The sequence below is a fragment of the Malaya genurostris genome, chromosome 2 (assembly GCF_030247185.1).
Source record: "Malaya genurostris strain Urasoe2022 chromosome 2, Malgen_1.1, whole genome shotgun sequence".
Lineage (NCBI taxonomy): Eukaryota > Metazoa > Arthropoda > Insecta > Diptera > Culicidae > Malaya > Malaya genurostris.
Genome location: NC_080571.1, coordinates 190,201,454 through 190,221,692, shown reverse-complemented (window position 1 = coordinate 190,221,692; position 20,239 = coordinate 190,201,454). Strand labels below are relative to the sequence as shown.

The 20,239-nt window shown below is 36.9% G+C and overlaps 1 protein-coding gene across 2 annotated transcripts in view; it reads right to left on the bottom strand.

The window, feature by feature from the left end:
• LOC131432829 (protein hu-li tai shao) overlaps positions 1-20,239 on the bottom strand; it is a 169,430-nt gene that overhangs the window by 90,514 nt on the left and 58,677 nt on the right. For both annotated transcript variants that reach the window (XM_058599367.1, XM_058599368.1), the window contains one exon: positions 13,611-13,724. In XM_058599367.1, coding sequence (XP_058455350.1) covers positions 13,611-13,724 — 114 coding nt within the window. The remainder of the gene's footprint in view (positions 1-13,610; positions 13,725-20,239) is intronic.

Here is a 20,239-nt window from a genome sequence, read left to right as displayed (position 1 = left end):
TCGAGCATTTCGGCCGGAATAGCCCGAATTTCTTCGGAAATGTTGTCTTCCAAAGCTGGAATAGTTACTGGCTTATTTCTGTAGACTTTAGACTTGACGTAGCCCCACAAAAAATAGTCTAAAGGCGTCAAATCGCATGATCTTGGTGGCCAACTTACCGGTCCATTTCTTGAGATGAATTGTTCTCCGAAGTTTTCCCTCAAAATGGCCATAGAATCGCGAGCTGTGTGGCATGTAGCGCCATCTTGTTGAAACCACATGTCTACCAAGTTCAGTTCTTCCATTTTTGGCAACAAAAAGTTTGTTAGCATCGAACGATAGCGATCGCCATTCACTGTAACGTTGCGTCCAACAGCATCTTTGAAAAAATACGGTCCAATGATTCCACCAGCGTACAAACCACACCAAACAGTGCATTTTTCGGGATGCATGGGCAGTTCTTGAACGGCTTCTGGTTGCTCTTCACTCCAAATGCGGCAATTTTGCTTATTTACGTAGCCATTCAACCAGAAATGAGCCTCATCGCTGAACAAAATTTGTCGATAAAAAAGCGGATTTTCCGAATGGACCACCTAAGACGCAGCCGCGGTCAACATTTAAATGAAATTATCTTCAAAAAGTAAATGTCATGTACCAATCTAACGTTTAAAATAAAGAACCGATGAGATTTTGCAAATTTTATGCGTTTTATTGTTTAAAAAAGTTCTCAAGCTCTTAAAAAATCACCCTTTATATATATATATATATATATATCTATATATAAAAATGCAGAGATCATTCTTTGTAATCGCATCACGTAAGAACGGATGGACGGATTGAGATGATTTTTTTTGTTTGATCAGTTTTTACCCCCACCGGGTTCGTACATCATTAAAATTAGGAAAACTTACCGGAAAAGTGGGAAAAACCAATACAGTTATTTTGTATGGACAATGGAATTTTCCGTTAAAAAAGTCGCCCATGCTTACTAGATCATCGATAGGTGTTTGGCGCGCAACGAGTTGTTTAGTGTGGAGATTTCACATGCATGCTTGATCCATGTGATTCATCATTGCGAGCCACGTGCTTAATTGGGTATCAAAATCATTGCTTGAAAAATTACTGAATGGCGGAATGCACATGACTGTTCAACTGACCCACGGTAGTTTCATCAAACAGACACTTTTCATGAAACTGTGTTGGATCCGCACATAGCAACGAGGGTTTGGGCAAACCTGATATAAAAACCAGGTTCGAAACTGACTCGATTTTCAGTTCAACAACGTTTAAACTAGATTTGAAACTGACTTTAAACAAACGGTTTGACTAAAGTTGGGATGGAAACTGGGTTAGGTTTCGAATCAAGCGAATACGACATAAATGAATTAATTGCGGAATGCATGTGACTGTATGACCACTGTAGGCAAAAGAAAAAGTTCTGATATCGTTTACCCGTTAATGGATTGTGTGTGATGAAGCCAGATGAATAATATTGGCCATTGTGAGTGTGAGTTTAACAAATCAGAAATTTTTTGAATGAATCAATGAAAAGATTGTGCTGTAGAAGCGCAAGGTCAAACTAAGAGATTTTCCTTGTATTTTGCTTTCGAATGAATTAGATTACACTAAGCGCACATAATAAGTTGGACAATTAGATCAATGTTCAAGATGATTACAATAATGGATTGAGGCTGTAATTTTATATTTCATGTTCTGTGAAGTTTTTTTTCAAATTTGAATTGATCTTACAAATTAAAATTTAAGCGTGGTCTCTCTAAGCAACCAAGAGTTCCACGGTACCTAAAAAATATTCACTTTATTAAAGCTCTAATATACGCGTATCATTTTTTAGCAAATTTAACTTACAGAAAAAGTTCTGATGGTACTTTCTCGCTGTTTAAAAACTTTATTAGGAACTGCTTCAAAGTTTGTTCTGTTGCGCCGGGTGAACATTCAAGTATGAGCAATTCCTTAAAAACGGACTCTTCAGAATGCTTTGTATGTTGCTTAAACCAAATCTTTTTAAGAACTTTTGGTTACTTGAGCTAAATACAAATTGTGAATATTTCCTACTCTACCGAATGAACAACTCTAGAAGAGGAACTCTTTGATTAGAGATGAGAATCTGTGCATTTGCTCGATTTTTGCTTAACAGAAGTATTTCACATTTTCACATTAATTGTTTGTGATATTTCTTTTCGGGCTAAGTTATCAGAAAAATGATCGAAAGAAACGTTAACAACTTAGTCGTTCTAAAATTCTGATGTCCGAAAACATAAATTCGAGCAAATTTTTGGGCGAGACGAAGTTCGACGGGTCAGCAGTTTATTATAAATAACTATGAAAGTTACTTCATAATATTTAATTGTGTTGCAGAATGTTTGATGTAATTTATCCGAACTTCAGTGTAGGTGCATCGTTTCAAATTCTAGTAGTGAAAAAAAGGAATGCTTGTACAATTCACACAATCGATTAACTGATTGATATTCGGAAGTGTGCCAGTTTTATTCGTATTCACGACATCCTGTTATGTCTCTGACATTACCCACTTAGTTTTTTTTTCAATAAATGTGCCCAACATGAATCTGTGACTATTGGTATGGAACACAATCACCTAACAAAATTTCATCTAAATGAAAAATGAGGTTATTTTAAAAAATCGAGTTTTTAATATCATTATTTTTTTAGTGTAGGAGTCGATCAGGATGGACTTTTTCCATGTTTTTATTCGAAAACTTGACTAATTTTGTAAAATCCCTCATACAACACTTTTTTGAAGGATTTGTCAGTTTTCAAATACAGTCCTTTGACAAAAATTAGCATTTTAAGAGTTTAAGACATCCTAGATCATTTTTGGAAAAACGAAGTATGCAAAGCGTTTTTTTTTGTGACAAAGTCTTCATGTACAGTTTCATTAAAATCTGAGAGGGTGCTGCCAACTCTGAATTCAATTTAGCACGAAATTCTTCTAATGACTGAGGGTATGATTTAATAAATGTTATTATGAGACTATTTAAGTGGCAAGAGAAAGGCATTATCACACCACAAGGTGAATTAAGAAGGAAGTTTTAACTCTCATTTATTCCATGTTTTTTAATTATGCGATAGAAAATATTTGTCGCAACAAGTCAATCTTTGTAAAGGGTGATTTTTTAAGAGCTTGAGAACTTTTTTAAACAATAAAACGCATAAAATTTGCAAAATCTCATCGGTTCTTTATTTTAAACGTTAGATTGGTACATGACATTTACTTTTTGAAGATAATTTCATTTAAATGTTGACCGCGGCTGCGTCTTAGGTGGTCCATTCGGAAAGTCCAATTTTGGGCAACTTTTTCGAGCATTTCGGCCGGAATAGCCCGAATTTCTTCGGAAATGTTGTCTTCCAAAGCTGGAATAGTTACTGGCTTATTTCTGTAGACTTTAGACTTGACGTAGCCCCACAAAAAATAGTCTAAAGGCGTCAAATCGCATGATCTTGGTGGCCAACTTACCGGTCCATTTCTTGAGATGAATTGTTCTCCGAAGTTTTCCCTCAAAATGGCCATAGAATCGCGAGCTGTGTGGCATGTAGCGCCATCTTGTTGAAACCACATGTCAACCAAGTTCAGTTCTTCCATTTTTGGCAACAAAAAGTTTGTTAGCATCGAACGATAGCGATCGCCATTCACTGTAACGTTGCGTCCAACAGCATCTTTGAAAAAATACGGTCCAATGATTCCACCAGCGTACAAACCACACCAAACAGTGCATTTTTCGGGATGCATGGGCAGTTCTTGAACGGCTTCTGGTTGCTCTTCACTCCAAATGCGGCAATTTTGCTTATTTACGTAGCCATTCAACCAGAAATGAGCCTCATCGCTGAACAAAATTTGTCGATAAAAAAGCGGATTTTCTGCCAACTTTTCTAGGGCCCATTCACTGAAAATTCGACGTTGTGGCAGATGAAATTATCTTCAAAAAGTAAATGTCATGTACCAATCTAACGTTTAAAATAAAGAACCGATGAGATTTTGCAAATTTTATGCGTTTTATTGTTTAAAAAAGTTCTCAAGCTCTTAAAAAATCACCCTTTATAAAGTTATGTCTGTCACGTTATTTAAGGGAGTCGAGGATATTTAAACACACACACACCTATATATATATATATATATATATATATATATATATATATATATATATATATATATATATATATATATATATATATATATATATATATATATATATATATATATATATATATATATATATAAGTTATGTCAGTAAGACTTCACCGCCACCAACAACAGCAAGTCTAACTCCAGTCGCACCGTCAACTCCAGTCGCACCGTCACGTGGAGACCCGGCGAGTACGCGTAGCGTCTGTCAGCAATTCCAATACTGTAACAGTAGTAGTAGCCAGGGCTCAAAAGACCACAAAATAAAATTAATTCATTCTTGTTTGATAGGCAGTACAGCCCAGTCGTGTTTTCAAAAACCTAGATCCGATAATCCGACTTTTAACTGGCGCAGTCGGTAGGATCGGTTTAAGTGCAGTGAAGTGAAAAGTGCGAATTCCCGGCATAAGCCATCTGCGACGGCTCATCGTAGACTAGAGGAAGCGCCTAGAACTGTCACCGCCAAAAACCGAGGGAACATCGGTCGGAGCGGTAAGCGGAGGTCTATATATCACAAGTGAATTACACTAACATAAAAAATCTTATCCAATAAATACATTATCTAACCTTAGTGAAGTGAAAATTAATTAAAATAGATCAATACGAACAGCAACTCGCGCACATGCGAGCCGAAATTGAAAATAGGGATGAAATCATCCATCAGCTTAGAGTAGAAGCGCAAGGTGCCGCCGAGGCCGTGCAGGCCGCACAGCATGCCGGTGTCGGAACGGCCGAAACTATTCTCAAGGCGCTGCAAACGCCGCAAATCATACGAGATCTGCCGCCATTTAACGGCGATCCAATTAAACTACATTCTTTCATTGGATCAATCGACAATTTAACGCCTTTGATCGATTCAGTGTGCGGAACCACCATGCACACTATCTGGTTGCAGGCTATCCGCGCCAAAATTACAAGTGATGCCGACAATGTACTGGAATTGTACGGCACCGATTTAAATTGGAATGATATCAAATCGAACCTAATTACACATTGTAGTGATCGTAGGGACGGAGTCTCTCTTACCAGAGACCTAGTTGCAATGCGACAGGAACCGTAAAAGAATTCTATAGTAAGCTGTCGCATATGGTTTCACTTTTGGTGAACCTATTGAACTTAAACGAAACAAATTTACAAGTAAAATCTGCGAAAAACCAATTTTACCAGCAGATGAGACTGAAAGTTTTCCTATCTGGGTTAAAAGATCCTTTGGGACCAATAATCCGTGCCCAAGCTTCGGAAACCATGAAGGAAGCATTACGCCTATGCCTCGAAGAGGGAAACTATCAGTACGCTAGAACCTTCCCCAGGCCACAACCTCCACCTATCCCACCAAAGCCAAGCATGCAAAATATTTACCCGAGGCATAATCCGAACTCGTTCGTAAATGCACCTCCAAGAAATTATTCGCCAAAACCTTTCTCCCAAAGACCAAACCCGAACCAATTTCACACCCATAGACCGAATCCAAATCAATTATTTTCATATAGACCGAATCTGTTCTACTCGCAGCGACCAAATGTACCGTTTAAACCTACTCCGCCGAATCCATTCCACCCACCAAGAGCCAATCAATTCCAACCACGATATCCGAGCTATCCTAACCAGCAACAAGCACCAACTCCTATGGAAGTCGACCCTTCCATCAGAAGTAAGGCCGTCAATTCCCAAGTAACAATTTTTGTTATGCTAGTTTGTTTGTGACTAGTTTGCAACCAGATATTTGAGTGATTGTTACTAACATCTAACCACTTGCATGACTCAAAAAGCGCAGTTTCTACTAGTTGTTAAGTCGGCTAAAAATATGTTGTCGTTACGTTGTTATGCCATACTGAAATAACTTATCTTTTCATAACTTGAAAATAACTTGTTTCCAAGTAAACTAGTTGAAACTTAGTCACCATCGACATTATAAACATTGAATGAATCCAGAATACTTTTCTATCATCAATAAAAAAGCAGAAGAGTACTTTAAGTCACAAACTTGATACAAGGTACAAATTTCACAACGATCCAAAAACTGTCGAGCGGAATTCAATTTTACTAAACTGTTTTTTATGCGCCTTCAATTCAAATCTGTTTATAAAAATATAAAAATTGAACAACAAAATAACCCTATGTTCAGAATGCTCAAAATTATTCCAAGTAGAGTGATTTCTCATCATTTTAAATTCATATATCACGAGAACTATAATATTATCACAATCGATGTTCAATCCCTATATTATATTATTCGTGTTTATGACAGTGCATAGAACAAAAATGACTTTTCTGCCTTTCACTATTTTCGGCAAAAAGTAGTTTTGAAAAAAGTAATATCCTGGTTTTATTTACGTTCCACACACTTCTTGAGACTCCATATTGTGTTCGCCATATTCAAACTAACAAAGGTTGTTTTGTTTGCATTTTAGTTACCATAACGTTGGGAAAACTTACCGATAACTGTCTGAAGTAATGAAGAAATTATATGTTATAATCTTATAATATCTAAGTTATTGCTATATCAATTCACAGTAACGATTCACATATACGTTAACGTATTTATAATGGTTTCGCAATGGAAAATAAACCTTTTTCAACTAGTAGCTAAAAACATAGCTGTGATTAAAGATATGTTAGAATCAAGTAACGATAACTTACAAATGATAGTTAGTTTAATATTTACGTTATAAAGAAACACTGCTGTCACATTGTTTTAACCAGTATAACATAAAAAAACATGTTCGTGCTCTTGTTGCAACACAGTTGGGTTAAGTGGTATCAAAACTAGTTATGGGTTGCTACTATTGAAGTCAAATAAACTTATTTTCAACTAGTGGCTAGAAGCATTGTTGTGATTAAAAATATGTTTCGATTAAGTAACGATAGCTTATAAAATATATTTAATTCAATATGACACAAAGATGTTATGATTGGAAACCTAAATAACTATTTCGTAACTAGTTATGTTATGATGAAACATTGCTGTCACCATGTTTTAACCAGTATAACATAAAACACATATTCGTGCTCTTGTTGCAACATATTTTGGACTTTGTCGTATCAGAACTAGTTGCGGATTGCTACTTGGGTTACATCAACAGAAATCATCGTCCTAATTATCATGAGGACGAGTCCAATAATAACGAACAGACGTTGGCCTACGAGTTCTCCCCGGACGTGCCACCGCAATACTGGACGCCGGAATCCTGCCCCCAGTATGCAATCCCCCTCAATAACACAAATAACTTCATACCGTACATTTCGGTCAAAACATCAAAAGGCCCACTGAAATTCCTGATCGACACTGGTGCGAATAGAAATTATATTTGTCCGAGACATGTTAACTTGGACAAATGTAGCTCTACCGCGCCTAGAACTGTCCGGAACCTCAACGAAACACACACCATAGACCGCTTCACTGAATTCAACCCTTTCATCAATATACCTGGCACAAAAAACCTGAAATTCTTCATATTCGATTTCCACCCCTTCTTTGATAACCTGATTAGCTATGAATCTCTGCAACAGACCAAAGAAAACATTATCACTACATCAAACGAATTTAATTTCCCCTAGGAAATATTCAAATGCTACGAAAATACCCCGACAGCTTCTCAATCAAACTAAACGCACATGAGGAAATGGTAGCGGTACTCCCTACTCTCGTAGATAACGGAGATTTTATCGTAGAAAATCCACTCCCACTAACGAATGACGTTGTCGTACTGTCCGGCTTATACGAAGCAAACGCAAATAAGTCATTCGCAGAAATAAATAATCTTTGCAGAAATAAATAATTTTGAAACAGCTAAACCTCACGTACCTTCCAAGGACGAAACAACTCTCGATTCAAAGCTACGGGACCAGCTCAGAATCGATCATCTGAACTACGAGGAAAAACAAAAACTCCTGTTAAGCATAACGAAATACCAAAATGTGTTCTATCTAGAAGGCAACGATCTAACATTTACAAACGCGGTCAAGCATCGAATAGAAACAACCGACGAGATCCCAGTCCATGCAAAAAGCTACAGGTACCCTTACTGCCACAAGCAAGAGGTACAAAAGCAAATCTCGAAGATGCTCGAGCAAGGAATTATCCGCCTGAGTACCTCACCATGGTGCTCGCCGATCTGGATAGTTTCAAAAAAGCCCGACGCCTCTGGAGAATAGAAATGGCGATTGGTAGTGGACTACCGAAAACTCAATGAAAAAACTCCAGCTGACAAATATCCGTTACCTAATATAACCGAAATATTAGATAAACTCGGTAGATGTCAATATTTTACAACATTGGACCTCGCTTCTGGCTTCCACCAAATCGAGGTTCACCCAAAAGACTTCTCTAAAACGGCATTTTCCGTCGAACACTGGCTATACGAATACCTTCGTATGCCATTCGGCCTCAAAAATGCCCCCGTCACTTTCCAGCGCGTAATGGATAACGTGCTGAGAGATTTGATCGGCAAATGTTGTCTGGTATACATAGACGACATAATTGTCTTTTCAACATCTCTGCAAGAGCATATCGAAAATCTTAACAGGATCTTCGAATCGCTCGCAAAAGTAAACCTTAAAATCCAACTAAGCAAAAGCGAATTCTTAAAGAAAGAAGTCGCATTTCTTGGCCATATCGTGACAAATGACGGCGTTATGCCAAACCCAGACAAAATTACAGCCATACAAAACTGGCCCGTACCTAGAAACCAAAAGGAACTAAAAAGCTTCCTCGGAATTCTAGGGTACTACAGACGTTTTGTACGCGACTTCGCGAAAATAACCAAGCCACTGACGTCACAGCTACGTAAGGGCGAGGCAGTAGAACACACCTCTTGAAAACATTCGAAACATGCAAAAATCTTCTCACCTATAGCGACATCTTACAGTACCCAGATTTTGAGAAATCATTTGTTTTAACCACCGACGCAAGTAACTTTGCCCTAGGAGCCGTGCTCTCCCAAGGACCTATAGGTAAAGATAAACATGTCGCTTTTGCGTCCAGGACCCTGACAAAATCAGAAGAAGGGTACTCCGCGATAGAAAAGGAGTTGCTGGCGATCGTGTGGGCAACCCAATACTTCCGACCAGATTTGTTTGGTAGAAAGTTCACACTGTTCACAGATCACCAACCTTTGACGTACGCATTAAATTTGAAAACACCCAATTCAAAGCTCGTTAAATGGCGCCTGCAGCTGACTGAATACGATTTCGAGATTAAACATCACCCCGGCAAGCAGAACGTTGTCAATGACGCGTTGTCAAGAATCGAAATCAACATAAATGAAGACAGTTCGGATGGCGATTGCGTTCACTCGGCAGATACCATTGACTCGGAGTTTATCCCGTGTACGGAGCTACCGCTAAATGTCTTCCATAACCCGATCATACTAAAAATAGATGACCAAGATTACGAAGAATTCGAAGAAGTCTTTCCCAGAATGTACAGGAGAATATTAACTAAACCCTCATTCGGAGTCCCAGCTTTAATTCGTATCTTCCGCGAATACATGAACCCCGGAAAGGTTAACTGTATTCACTGCCCCGAACGTCTTATTCCATCTCTGCAAATAGTCTACGAAAACTATTTCAGCAGGTGCAAAACATTCAAGGTGAAAATCACCCAAAAAATCTTAATTGATTTGAAAACCGCCGAAGAACAAGACGGCCTCATAGAAGAAACGCACGAAGTCTCTCATAGAGGCATCCAATAAAACAAATTGGAGATAGCGAGAAGATTTTTCTTTCCCAGAATGAAACCCAAAATAAGAAAATTCCTTATAATGTGCAATAAAAGTAAATACAAACGGAAACCATACAAAGTAAAGTTCGGCGAATCACCAATCCCTAAACAACCCTTTGAAATAATCCACATGGACATTTTCATAGCACAACCGAATTCGTTCTTATCAGTAGTCGATAAACTGTCTAGATTCGCTACACTAATCTCGATTAAATCCAGATTCATTCCCGACGTCCGCAAAGCCATTCTAAAGTACTTTAGCACATACGGAAAACCAAAACTCATCGTGTCGGACAACGAGCCTGCCTTTAAATCCATAGAAATTAGAGGTATATTATCTGACCTCAATATTCAACAATACTTTACACCTTTCAATCACAGCCAAACAAACGGAATCGTCGAGAGATTCCACTCGACGTTGAGCGAAATTTTCAGATCAAATAGACATAAATTTGATACACTGCCCAACAAAGAAATATTCCTGATATATTGCACATTATACAACAATACCATACACACAGCGACAAATTTAAAACCGTTTTTACGGTATTAAGCACGGACAAGAAAGACCGTTAGACGCCAATGCCATCATAGAACTAAGAGATAAGCTATACAACGAGACGACACTCAAACTGGCCAAAAATCAAAAACAACAGAACGAATATTACAACGCCAAGAGGGAAGAACCACCAATCCTAGAAGCCAACGAACAAGTTTTCAATCGGATCCAAGGGATCAAAACGAAACAAAAGGATCAGTTCGAACCCGAACAAGTCTCTCTTGACAAGAATCAGACTTACAAAGACGACCGAGAACGCACACAAAACCAAACTCCGTAGAATTCGAAAATAATATCATTCCACTAATTCGTTTATCCTTTATTCCTCAGGTACTCGAGCCCCAACTCTACGACCGCAGAAACTTCTCGAACATAGTAAATAAATTTCTAACACACTTTATAATTACAGATGAAGCTCCACACCGTACTAGTAATCACCTTATATCTCTCTCATAATCCAAGCCATGCCTTCCGTTCTATTCAAATTTCCAACCTACATCTCAACCCAGGACTAGTAACTATTCAAAATGGCTACAGCTTCCTAAAAATAGGCGAACACAAATTATTTCACGTAATCGATCTCGACAGATATACTCATATTCTTGAGAAACTACTATCTAGCATAAAAGATATAGAAATTTTAGGCAAATTTCACAGAAATGACCGAACTGCTGCGGATAAAGTTACGCAGACCTCAGAATCTTCTCAAAGAAATGTTACCAAGAAGATCTAAAATAAGATTGTTTGACTTTATTGGCAGCTGAATAAAAAAAAATCACCTCGAACACCTCCAGAGTAGCAAAACACTATTAACCCTCAGGGTACGGACTGGGTTACCGTAACCCGAGCGAAATTTGAAAGAAGCGCCATACTAAGAGAAGTCGGCGAGGGGGGTCCGGACCAGGGGGGGAAAAACTTATAGGTACACACTATTAGAGGCCCAAGCGGCAGAGTCAGTTTCCGCTTTGTGTCCGAGCTAGACACATATAAACATTGTGCTCGGGTGTGGTACACCCAGTCCGTATCGAACGTTACAAAATCCAAAATTTTCAAAAAAATTAAGTTTTAATTTTCGCCTGTTTGCCGCTGAGAAATAAAAAGGTAAGTAAGAATACGTACTCTTTACTTAATTTTGTAGATTCTAACCTCAAAATAACGCGTTGTACATGGTGTAAGCGAAGTATTGTTGTAGATCTCAATCACTTGAACGTACGTCTTATACTCAACAATATCTGAGAAACAATTTTTTTACGCTCAAAGTAATTAACTTTAACCTTTATCATCATAAATCAACGAAACAACGTTTTTTCGCTAACTCGAAAAAACGCGTATTTTCATTTTTCAAAAAAAATATAGTTTTTGGAATAAATCAAAAAACCGTTATGAACATTTGTAAGAACTACTTTTTACCTTTCAAATGCGAGTTATACAATGTTAATATTTTTTTTTCAAAAAGTTACAGCATTTTGAAAAAAAAACGTTTTTTACAAAAAAAATTCAAGACCCGTTCACATTTTTCATTATAATTTTTTTTCAGTCAGTTAAATGATTAATCTGACAACTCTATTATATTTTTGAGACAATTTCACACAAAATAAAAAAAAATTATTCAAATTGACAAAGTACAGCTCGATATACACCCAATCAAAGTCGCCGGGTTAGGCTAACCCTGTCCATACTGAACGTAACTTTTTTATAGTCCGTACCCTGAGGGTTAATTAGAGAAAATAATCAGTAAGTCAAGGTAAACAATCAACTTCAGGATAGAATAACCGAGATCCTCAACGTACTCAAGAAACAACAGGAACAAATTACCCAACACCTAATGACAGCCAAGAATGAAATCGACACGAGAAGAAATTTCTCCTTAGTAAGACAAATACTAAATGTAAATCTCAATATTGATCTTCTATCAAACCTCCTACAAGAAATATTCGAAGCCATTCAGCTGGCAAAACTGAAAGTTATATCCAAGCATATCTTATCAACCAATGAACTAGATTTTGTCATTAAGAGATTCGAGGAACAAGGTATAGCGATAACTAGCACAGACGAAATACACAATTTCCTAGATCTAACAGCATTTCACAATCAATCACTGTTAACTTTTATTGTCTCAATACCGCAAACTGAAAATTCTATTTATAACCTTCTAACAGCATTTCACAATCAATCACTGTTAACCAACAACCATCTTCTACTTAAACAAGTTAAATCTTTGGAAGTGAAGTCATCCTGCGACTTAAGTGATAGGAACCTGTCCGGAACCTTTTTAATAGTTTCATAATTGCTCAATAAGCCTGAACGATACGCAGTATAATAACAACGAGCTGGTCAGGACCGAACCGATGACCATCTTGCCCCTCGATGGCCTCGTCATATACGAACAATATTCCGAGTCAACCTTGAACCTAACAGACATCCACCTAACTAACAGAAAAATAATCGAGGAAATCAACTACACGAGCAACCTAAAGACAGGCGTATCAATCACCATGTCTACTACAAGCATTGTTGTTGCAATAGCTATCGCTTTGATCATTATTCTACGGAAAAGGTCACGTAGCGTGCAACAAACTATCAATATTCAATCAGATACAGTAACAAAGCCCAACACCCCGGCAAAAGGCAATAAACCAGAGCATATCTTGAATCGGGACGATTCAATTCCTAAGGAAAGACGAGTTATGTTCAAAGGTCTCCAATCTTCAGTAAGACTTCACACACCGCCACCAACAACAACAACAACAACAGCAAGTTTAACTCCAGTCGCACCGGTAGTCATTCCCAGGCCCAGACAGTAGCATCAGCATTTTAGTATCCGGTGCTTGCAACGTGAACCAGCCCCGTCACGTGGAGACCCGGCGAGTACGCGTAGCTTCAGTCAGCAATTCCAATACTGTAACAGTAGTAGTAGCCAGGGCTCAAAAGACCACTAAATAAAATTAATTCATTCTTGTTTGATAGTCAGTACAGTCCAGTCGTGTTTTTAAAAACCTAGATCCGATAATCCGACCTTTAACTTATTTATATATATATATATATATATATATATATATATATATATATATATATATATATATATATATATATATATATATATATATATATATATATATATATATATATATATATATATATATATATATATATACTTAACCTATGAAGAAATTTTATATTGTATTGTTTACCTGTATCTTCTGGTTCCGAATTGCTTGGAGGACAAATTTGTTGATTTTTATTCTTAGTCTCTGAAATTTGCAGAGAGCTCAATGCTTCAGATTCCGAAAAATCTGTGTCGGTATCTGTGAATAAAAATACAATTTAGTTATACCTTAGTTGTAAAATGAACAAGAAATCGAAAGATGGATAATGGATTCTTGATTGGTTTAGATGAACATATAACAATAACAATAATAATTATTATAATAAAAATAATGATAGTAATAATATTATTAATAATATTTACAATAATAATAATAATTTTTTTTTAAGTAGTCATAGCTGCAGCAGGCCCTTGCTTCAGTTCTACACTGGACCCTTGATAAGATTTGCTTCTATGAGCTTTAAGGAGCAAGACTCTTTGCAAGCGTATGAGTAATGTCAATAATGTGTGCGTAAAAACAAATTCCGGCGCTTCTTTTCCCGATTTTAATCAATAAATCTTCCATGTAGTTGAAAAAAAACGATCGGATCATTGTGCTTAAAATTGCAATTCAAGAAAAGCGAAAATCTTAGTCTAAAACTCTTCCGCTTTCCTTAAAACTGCTCGAGAAAAAATATTTCAGTTTCAGCTTACATCCACTAACACATTTGATTAGCAACAAACACATTGCTATATGGATTTCCTTTGGTAAAAATTCTTGCGATATAAAGATTTACGTACCTTCTATACTGCCCATACTCGCATATCAGTCCCATATCGATTTTCGCCAATATTGAGTTACCTTGAGGAATGCAAACTATCCTCAATATACTCTTAGAAATTGCTATAAAAGTTGAGGGTTTGTTTAGTAAAATGTAAAAAAAATATCAGCTCATGTCTGTTCCATTTGCAAAGTACCCGCATATCAGTCCCATTCAGTGCAAATTTCAATAATTTCGTTTGTTGTAATATTGGAATAGCAAAGGTGTATTACCGATATTTTAATGTAATTATACCATAATTTAGCATTAGGTAGCACAATAAATCAAAAAATTCGGAAATAAAATTTTAATCGTCTTTTTCTCGACATGCCGATTTTCCTTATGGGACTGATATGCAGGTATGGGCAGTATAAGTGAACCCGCAAAATATAAAGTTTTAATTTAACACTCGAAAGGCAATGGATATGGAATGTTGTCGTAAAACTATTTATTTTTCCGGAAAACTGCTTTTGTAACAGAAAATATTTATCAAACGTTGATGAAAAATTTATCAACACTAATATTTCATCCAAAAAATCTGGCTTAACGTTCGTTTGAGAATAAATTATTGCTAACTACAAGAATCAGCCTCATGGGGTGGTTCGAACCGTTGATGTGGAACAAGGCAACCAAAATTTCTAATGATAGACATTTTCAATCAATCGTCACACTTTTGAATTCGCAAATGCACGAGAGTCTGCTCAGATGGATCTTTATAAGGAAGCAACACCGAACAAGCGAACCCAGAAAAAAAACTCTATTTGTCGTGATTTGTATTTTTTTGTAGCCGACGAAATTACATCAATAGCCCAAATGTATGCAATGATATGTTTGTACATACTTACGATTCGGATATCGATATTTAAGCTTCTCTTCGCCAAGCTTGTGTTCAAGTTTTGTATGCAATCAGTTATTTTTATAGCGTTTCTCTACCATTACTACCATTCTGCGATTTCGGTTGAAGCGATAAACTTTTTCTCATTATCAATCGAGTTTTTCTTATATAAATTAGAAATTTCTTAGTCAACACGACATAACAAGGAATTTCATGTGATTTTGCATGACACAAGATCAGAGCATACCAATCAAAGCTTCAAATCGTTTTATGGCACTTTTTGTCTTGGTGTCTAGCAACAACCTACCTCTAGCATGCTACGCGCAGGACTGAAACGTTAGCTATAATTTCGCTTCTATTTATAGATTCGCGTGCTTCCAACAGCTTCGGTTTTGCATCGATTGACGAATCAGAGCGTTGCTTTCCCTTTGATATATCGCTTACTCCTTCAAAACCGTCGACTATGGTAGGGAAATCCGGTATGCCGGAGATTTTTTGCAGACAAAATAGGACAGTGCTAGCTATTAATCAACATTTCAATGATATACAATTAAAAATACATGGCTATGAACATTCAAATCAATACGTAGAAATATTTCCAATCAAATGTTGACATAATATTAATAATTGATACAAAATTGACTGAGTTGTAATTGTTCAAAACCTGACCACATTTCTACGTGTATTTTTCTTGAGTTTCTAATTTGCACCCCTATATAGTAAACAAAAATGTGTTCCACATTAAAAGATTGTTTGAAACTCAATCGTTCAAGCCACTTCGATAAACTCGTTGTACTGCATATATGAATACATAGATCTATGACATACGTACCAAATAAAATGTACGTAATACACAAATTACCAACACAAGTTAACTTGGTTTACTCTTGATCCTTAAATCAACACATAGACGTTCCTAGGCTGTGGTGCCCACTTGGTCGCTGTTTTTTGTGCTGATTCAAACAGATTTATGAAATTGTTGTTATTGTCGTGTTTGCTTGAGAAAACTGAAACTGACCCAGGGTAGTTTAATCAAATAAACACTTTTGACGAAACTGTGTTGGTTTCGCCCCTTAGCAACGCACAATGGGGAAAAATCTATTAAAACCCGCACGAATCGCAATCCTGCTCGTTTTACCCCAAATGTACAGCCGTTTTATAGTTTCCTATAACATTAGCTCTGTAACTTGAAAAGAAGTCGAGAGCGGTATTCTGGAATAGCCTACTTTCATGTAAAAAAAGTCTGGAGAATCGATTAGATAAACCCACACTGGCCGCACGAAACGTTTTGGTGACTATTTAACCCCAATTCCTCCATTCCATGAGATCCTTACTGTAAATCGTCCTTAAATTTTGGTAAAACTTCTTGCAATTTTGCTAAATCTAGCTTATCTTATGTAAAAAGGTCTGGAGAATCGAATGGAAGAACCTACATTGTCAAACGAAACGTTTTGATGACTATTTTACCATAATTCCTCTATTTCATGATATCTTGTTGTAAGTCGTTTTTGCATCTTGGTGGAACTCGTGGAAAATAATCTGAAGAATCAAATGCAAGAATTTTAATTTACCGCATGAATCGTTCTCTAATATCATATGATTTCTTGACAAAAAAAAACTGGAGCATATAGAGTAAGTAATAACAAAGAAATTGGGCCTATCCGGACCGCTTCAAAAACGTGTATTAAACCCACGGAGTTCAGTCACTATCATCAACATCAGAGGTACAATCGTCATCAGTGCAGTCACTTTGTTCGTCGTAACTGAAAGGCATGCTAGTACGTTTTTCTTTATCGAATTTTGATCGTTTGGAGGGACTTCTCATTTTGTACGCCAGGTATGACATTTTAGGGTCGGACCAGGCTAAAACAGCTTTTACCATGTCTTTTAAATTATCTTCGGCGGACGTTTTTCTCGAAAGATGCGGACGAGAGAACTTATGCCGCTTGTGACATCGCTCCCCGGATTGCTCGTCAACATAATTCATGGTGTATGGCTATAAATAATAAATAATATATAGAAACTATAGTATATTTGTTACACTAAAAATTACCAATTTTCCTGCAAACTCTGCCAAATGTTGGTACTTATGGATACTCGGTGGCAGTTGTTTTATGAACGGAAATTCTTCAAAATTTTGTCTTTTGAGAACATCATAGAGCTGCTCTACATTATCTGGTTTCAGCTTACGGGAAGATAGTGCTAGGCTGATAATTATTCTGAAATTCTTCACCAATTCGACGCTTATGTTTAGAATTCCAGCAAATTCCTCCGACTTTTCAAGTAAGTCGTGGAACATATTACCATTGTTGGAACTTCCACTGCCTCTAATTTCGGGACGATTAATGTTCATTTTATAACATGTTTCGAGTGCATCTGCCTGGAAGCGTGCACTCAAAATAATAATCATATTATAGTTACGTGAAAAGTTATGTGAATATTTTCCACCCTACTTTTCACGTAGGTTTTAATGGACTGGCATTTAAAAGCTGTTTAATGCATAATCCAGTAAAAGTTACGTGTTCAATAGATAAAATGTAATGTACTGTTCATATCACATTTATCTATCAGTTCATATCAAATTTAGATACCAGAAAATTACTATTTTATATATTTGTTGAAGTCGGAAGGGAGATTCCAGATTTTGATATAAATCTATGAAATGAAAAATGCCATGAAATATAAAACATTTATTTCAGAAAATTGTCATATAATCCAATGGCTTAAAAAGCAACTAATAACGTCGTGGTATCTCAAATCGACAAGCCTCCAAAAATCGTTTATGTTGTCACTGCATTCCAACCGAAGCCGAAGTCGAGATCCAAGAACTCCCACAACACTACCGATGCAGGTTGAAGTCGCATTACATGGTTCCAGTGTCTCTAGCTTCATACCGACGGCCTGTTTGAAGCATTCGGCAGGAGCGGGTAAACTTTCGGACTTACGCAGGCACTCGGTCCAGTTGAACACATGGAAACTTTCATACTGTAATGGTCCGGTCGATGGAGTAAAAATTGTAATTAAATAACTTTTCTCACAAATATTTACACTACTTACACTTCGAGGGCCACTGCTCGCCATTTTCAAAATCGAGTTTTTCACACTGGAAATTCACGTAGATTGTTTGACGTTTGGTCAATTCACGTAAACCTTATGTGATAACTATATTCATTTTAGGGGATGTTCGTATAACATTCATTTTCGTCACGTAAAATATTCAATTTGACATTCTACGTGATTTTTCAAGTGAATCAAACGTGAATTTTTATTTGAGTGTGCTTCTTTCTTCACGTCAGGGTGACTTTGGGCAGGATTCCCAGGAAACTGCTTCTTTGCTGCATTCCGCATCATCCATTCCACTGCATTCAGTCGGGCATGTAAAAACGATCAGTCTTCTTCGTCCAACACATGTTTCGCACTCGACAGAATGTGTCCGATTGTGGATTCGGAACTGAGTGCAAAACTGTATCTCTCGATTCCAATCTCATACTCATGAAATGTTCAGTAAATAGGGAATCATCACGTGTGAGAAATTTTGCCTGATTGTAATGACTGAAACCAATTGCGGAATCCGGACCAGCGGACCAGAATCCGACACCTTCTGTTGATGTCGAGGCCAGTTTTGACCTTACGTCGTCGAGTTCCATGATTCGTTCGATATCATTTGTGATTAAGTCTCGAATCGAAATTTTTACCAACAAATATCCTGCATTTTCATTGGGTTCGGCAAATCGAGGAATTATATCATTACGAATGGTCATAACATCCTTCCAGGGAGCCAACTTTTGCTCCATTCCTCTCTTCGTGAAGCTAGCGATTCCTGTGTACTTTGTTAGACCCAATCGTGTCTTCATCAGACAATCTTCAATTGAAGGTTGTCTAACTTCGGGATCTAACAGTTTCTCTAAAGCTGCTTTTGTCCATGCTTCGCCACCACTTCTCAGCATTTTCAATACCCGTTTAGTGGCCGAATCGCCATTTTTATATGCAGCTAATAAATGTTCCTGTGACAACTTACGAGCATAAATTTCTCTACTTCGTTCTTTCAAGCTAACATAATCCTTAGACTTACGTCCACGGGTTTTGTTGCATTTTGACGAAGTATGTGGCGATATCTTCATGCATGAATGACATAGAGATTTTAAAGCATTTTGTGAATCAGAATTTAAGAAGCAGATCAAGTGAACTGTGCATCCAGCCAGCAAGTTTTTCTATCGAAAAACCTTTCTTTGCTGTCGGTACTCCTCCAGAGCGTTTTAAATGTTTCACCCATAATTTGAAACTACGATTTATCACATCTTCACTAGCTGTTAAGTTTTGGTTTCAAAAGGCTAGCACATTCTCGCTGTCCCGATTTTTCAACTCTTCAACGAGCTCTCGATTGGAAAACAATTTGAATCAATCCAAATCCAAAGTGAGAAAGACAGAAAGAATAAACGTGTGATGCAAGCGAGGGACACGAAAAGTTCAGTTTGGAATGACCTAACAAAAAACTAAAAGTAATGAAATGTAATAGAATGTAATAAAATAAATAATAAGAATTCAGTGTAACAGTAGTAAGAAATTTTAGATAAAGAATGTAATGAAAATAGGATAAAGGCAATAAAAATGTAAATAACGTAATTAATTTTGAAATCGAACATGTAATAAATTAGATCTTCGTGCCCCTTGGACGCAAGGTTCATCAAATGTGCATACCTATGTGTGAGTGGAAGAACTTGTTATGCACGGAGAACTTTCGTTACTCAAATTGTATGTAAAAAATCATCATCGCAAAGTTCACTAACGTAAACTTAGGTAACTTTCTCTTCTTACAATCAAGTCAAGTATAAGTTACTCTATTTGATGGGGTCTACCAAAACGTTTCGTGTCGCAGTATAAGTTCTGGCATTCGATTTTACAGACTTTTTTACATAAGATAAGCTAGATTTAGTAAACTTCCAATAAGTTTTACCGAGATTTAAGGACGATTTACAATAAGATATCATGAAATAAAGGAATTGGGGTAAAATAGTCACCAGAACGTCTCGTGCGGCCAGTGTAGGTTCTTCCATTCGATTCTCCAGAATTTTTTACATA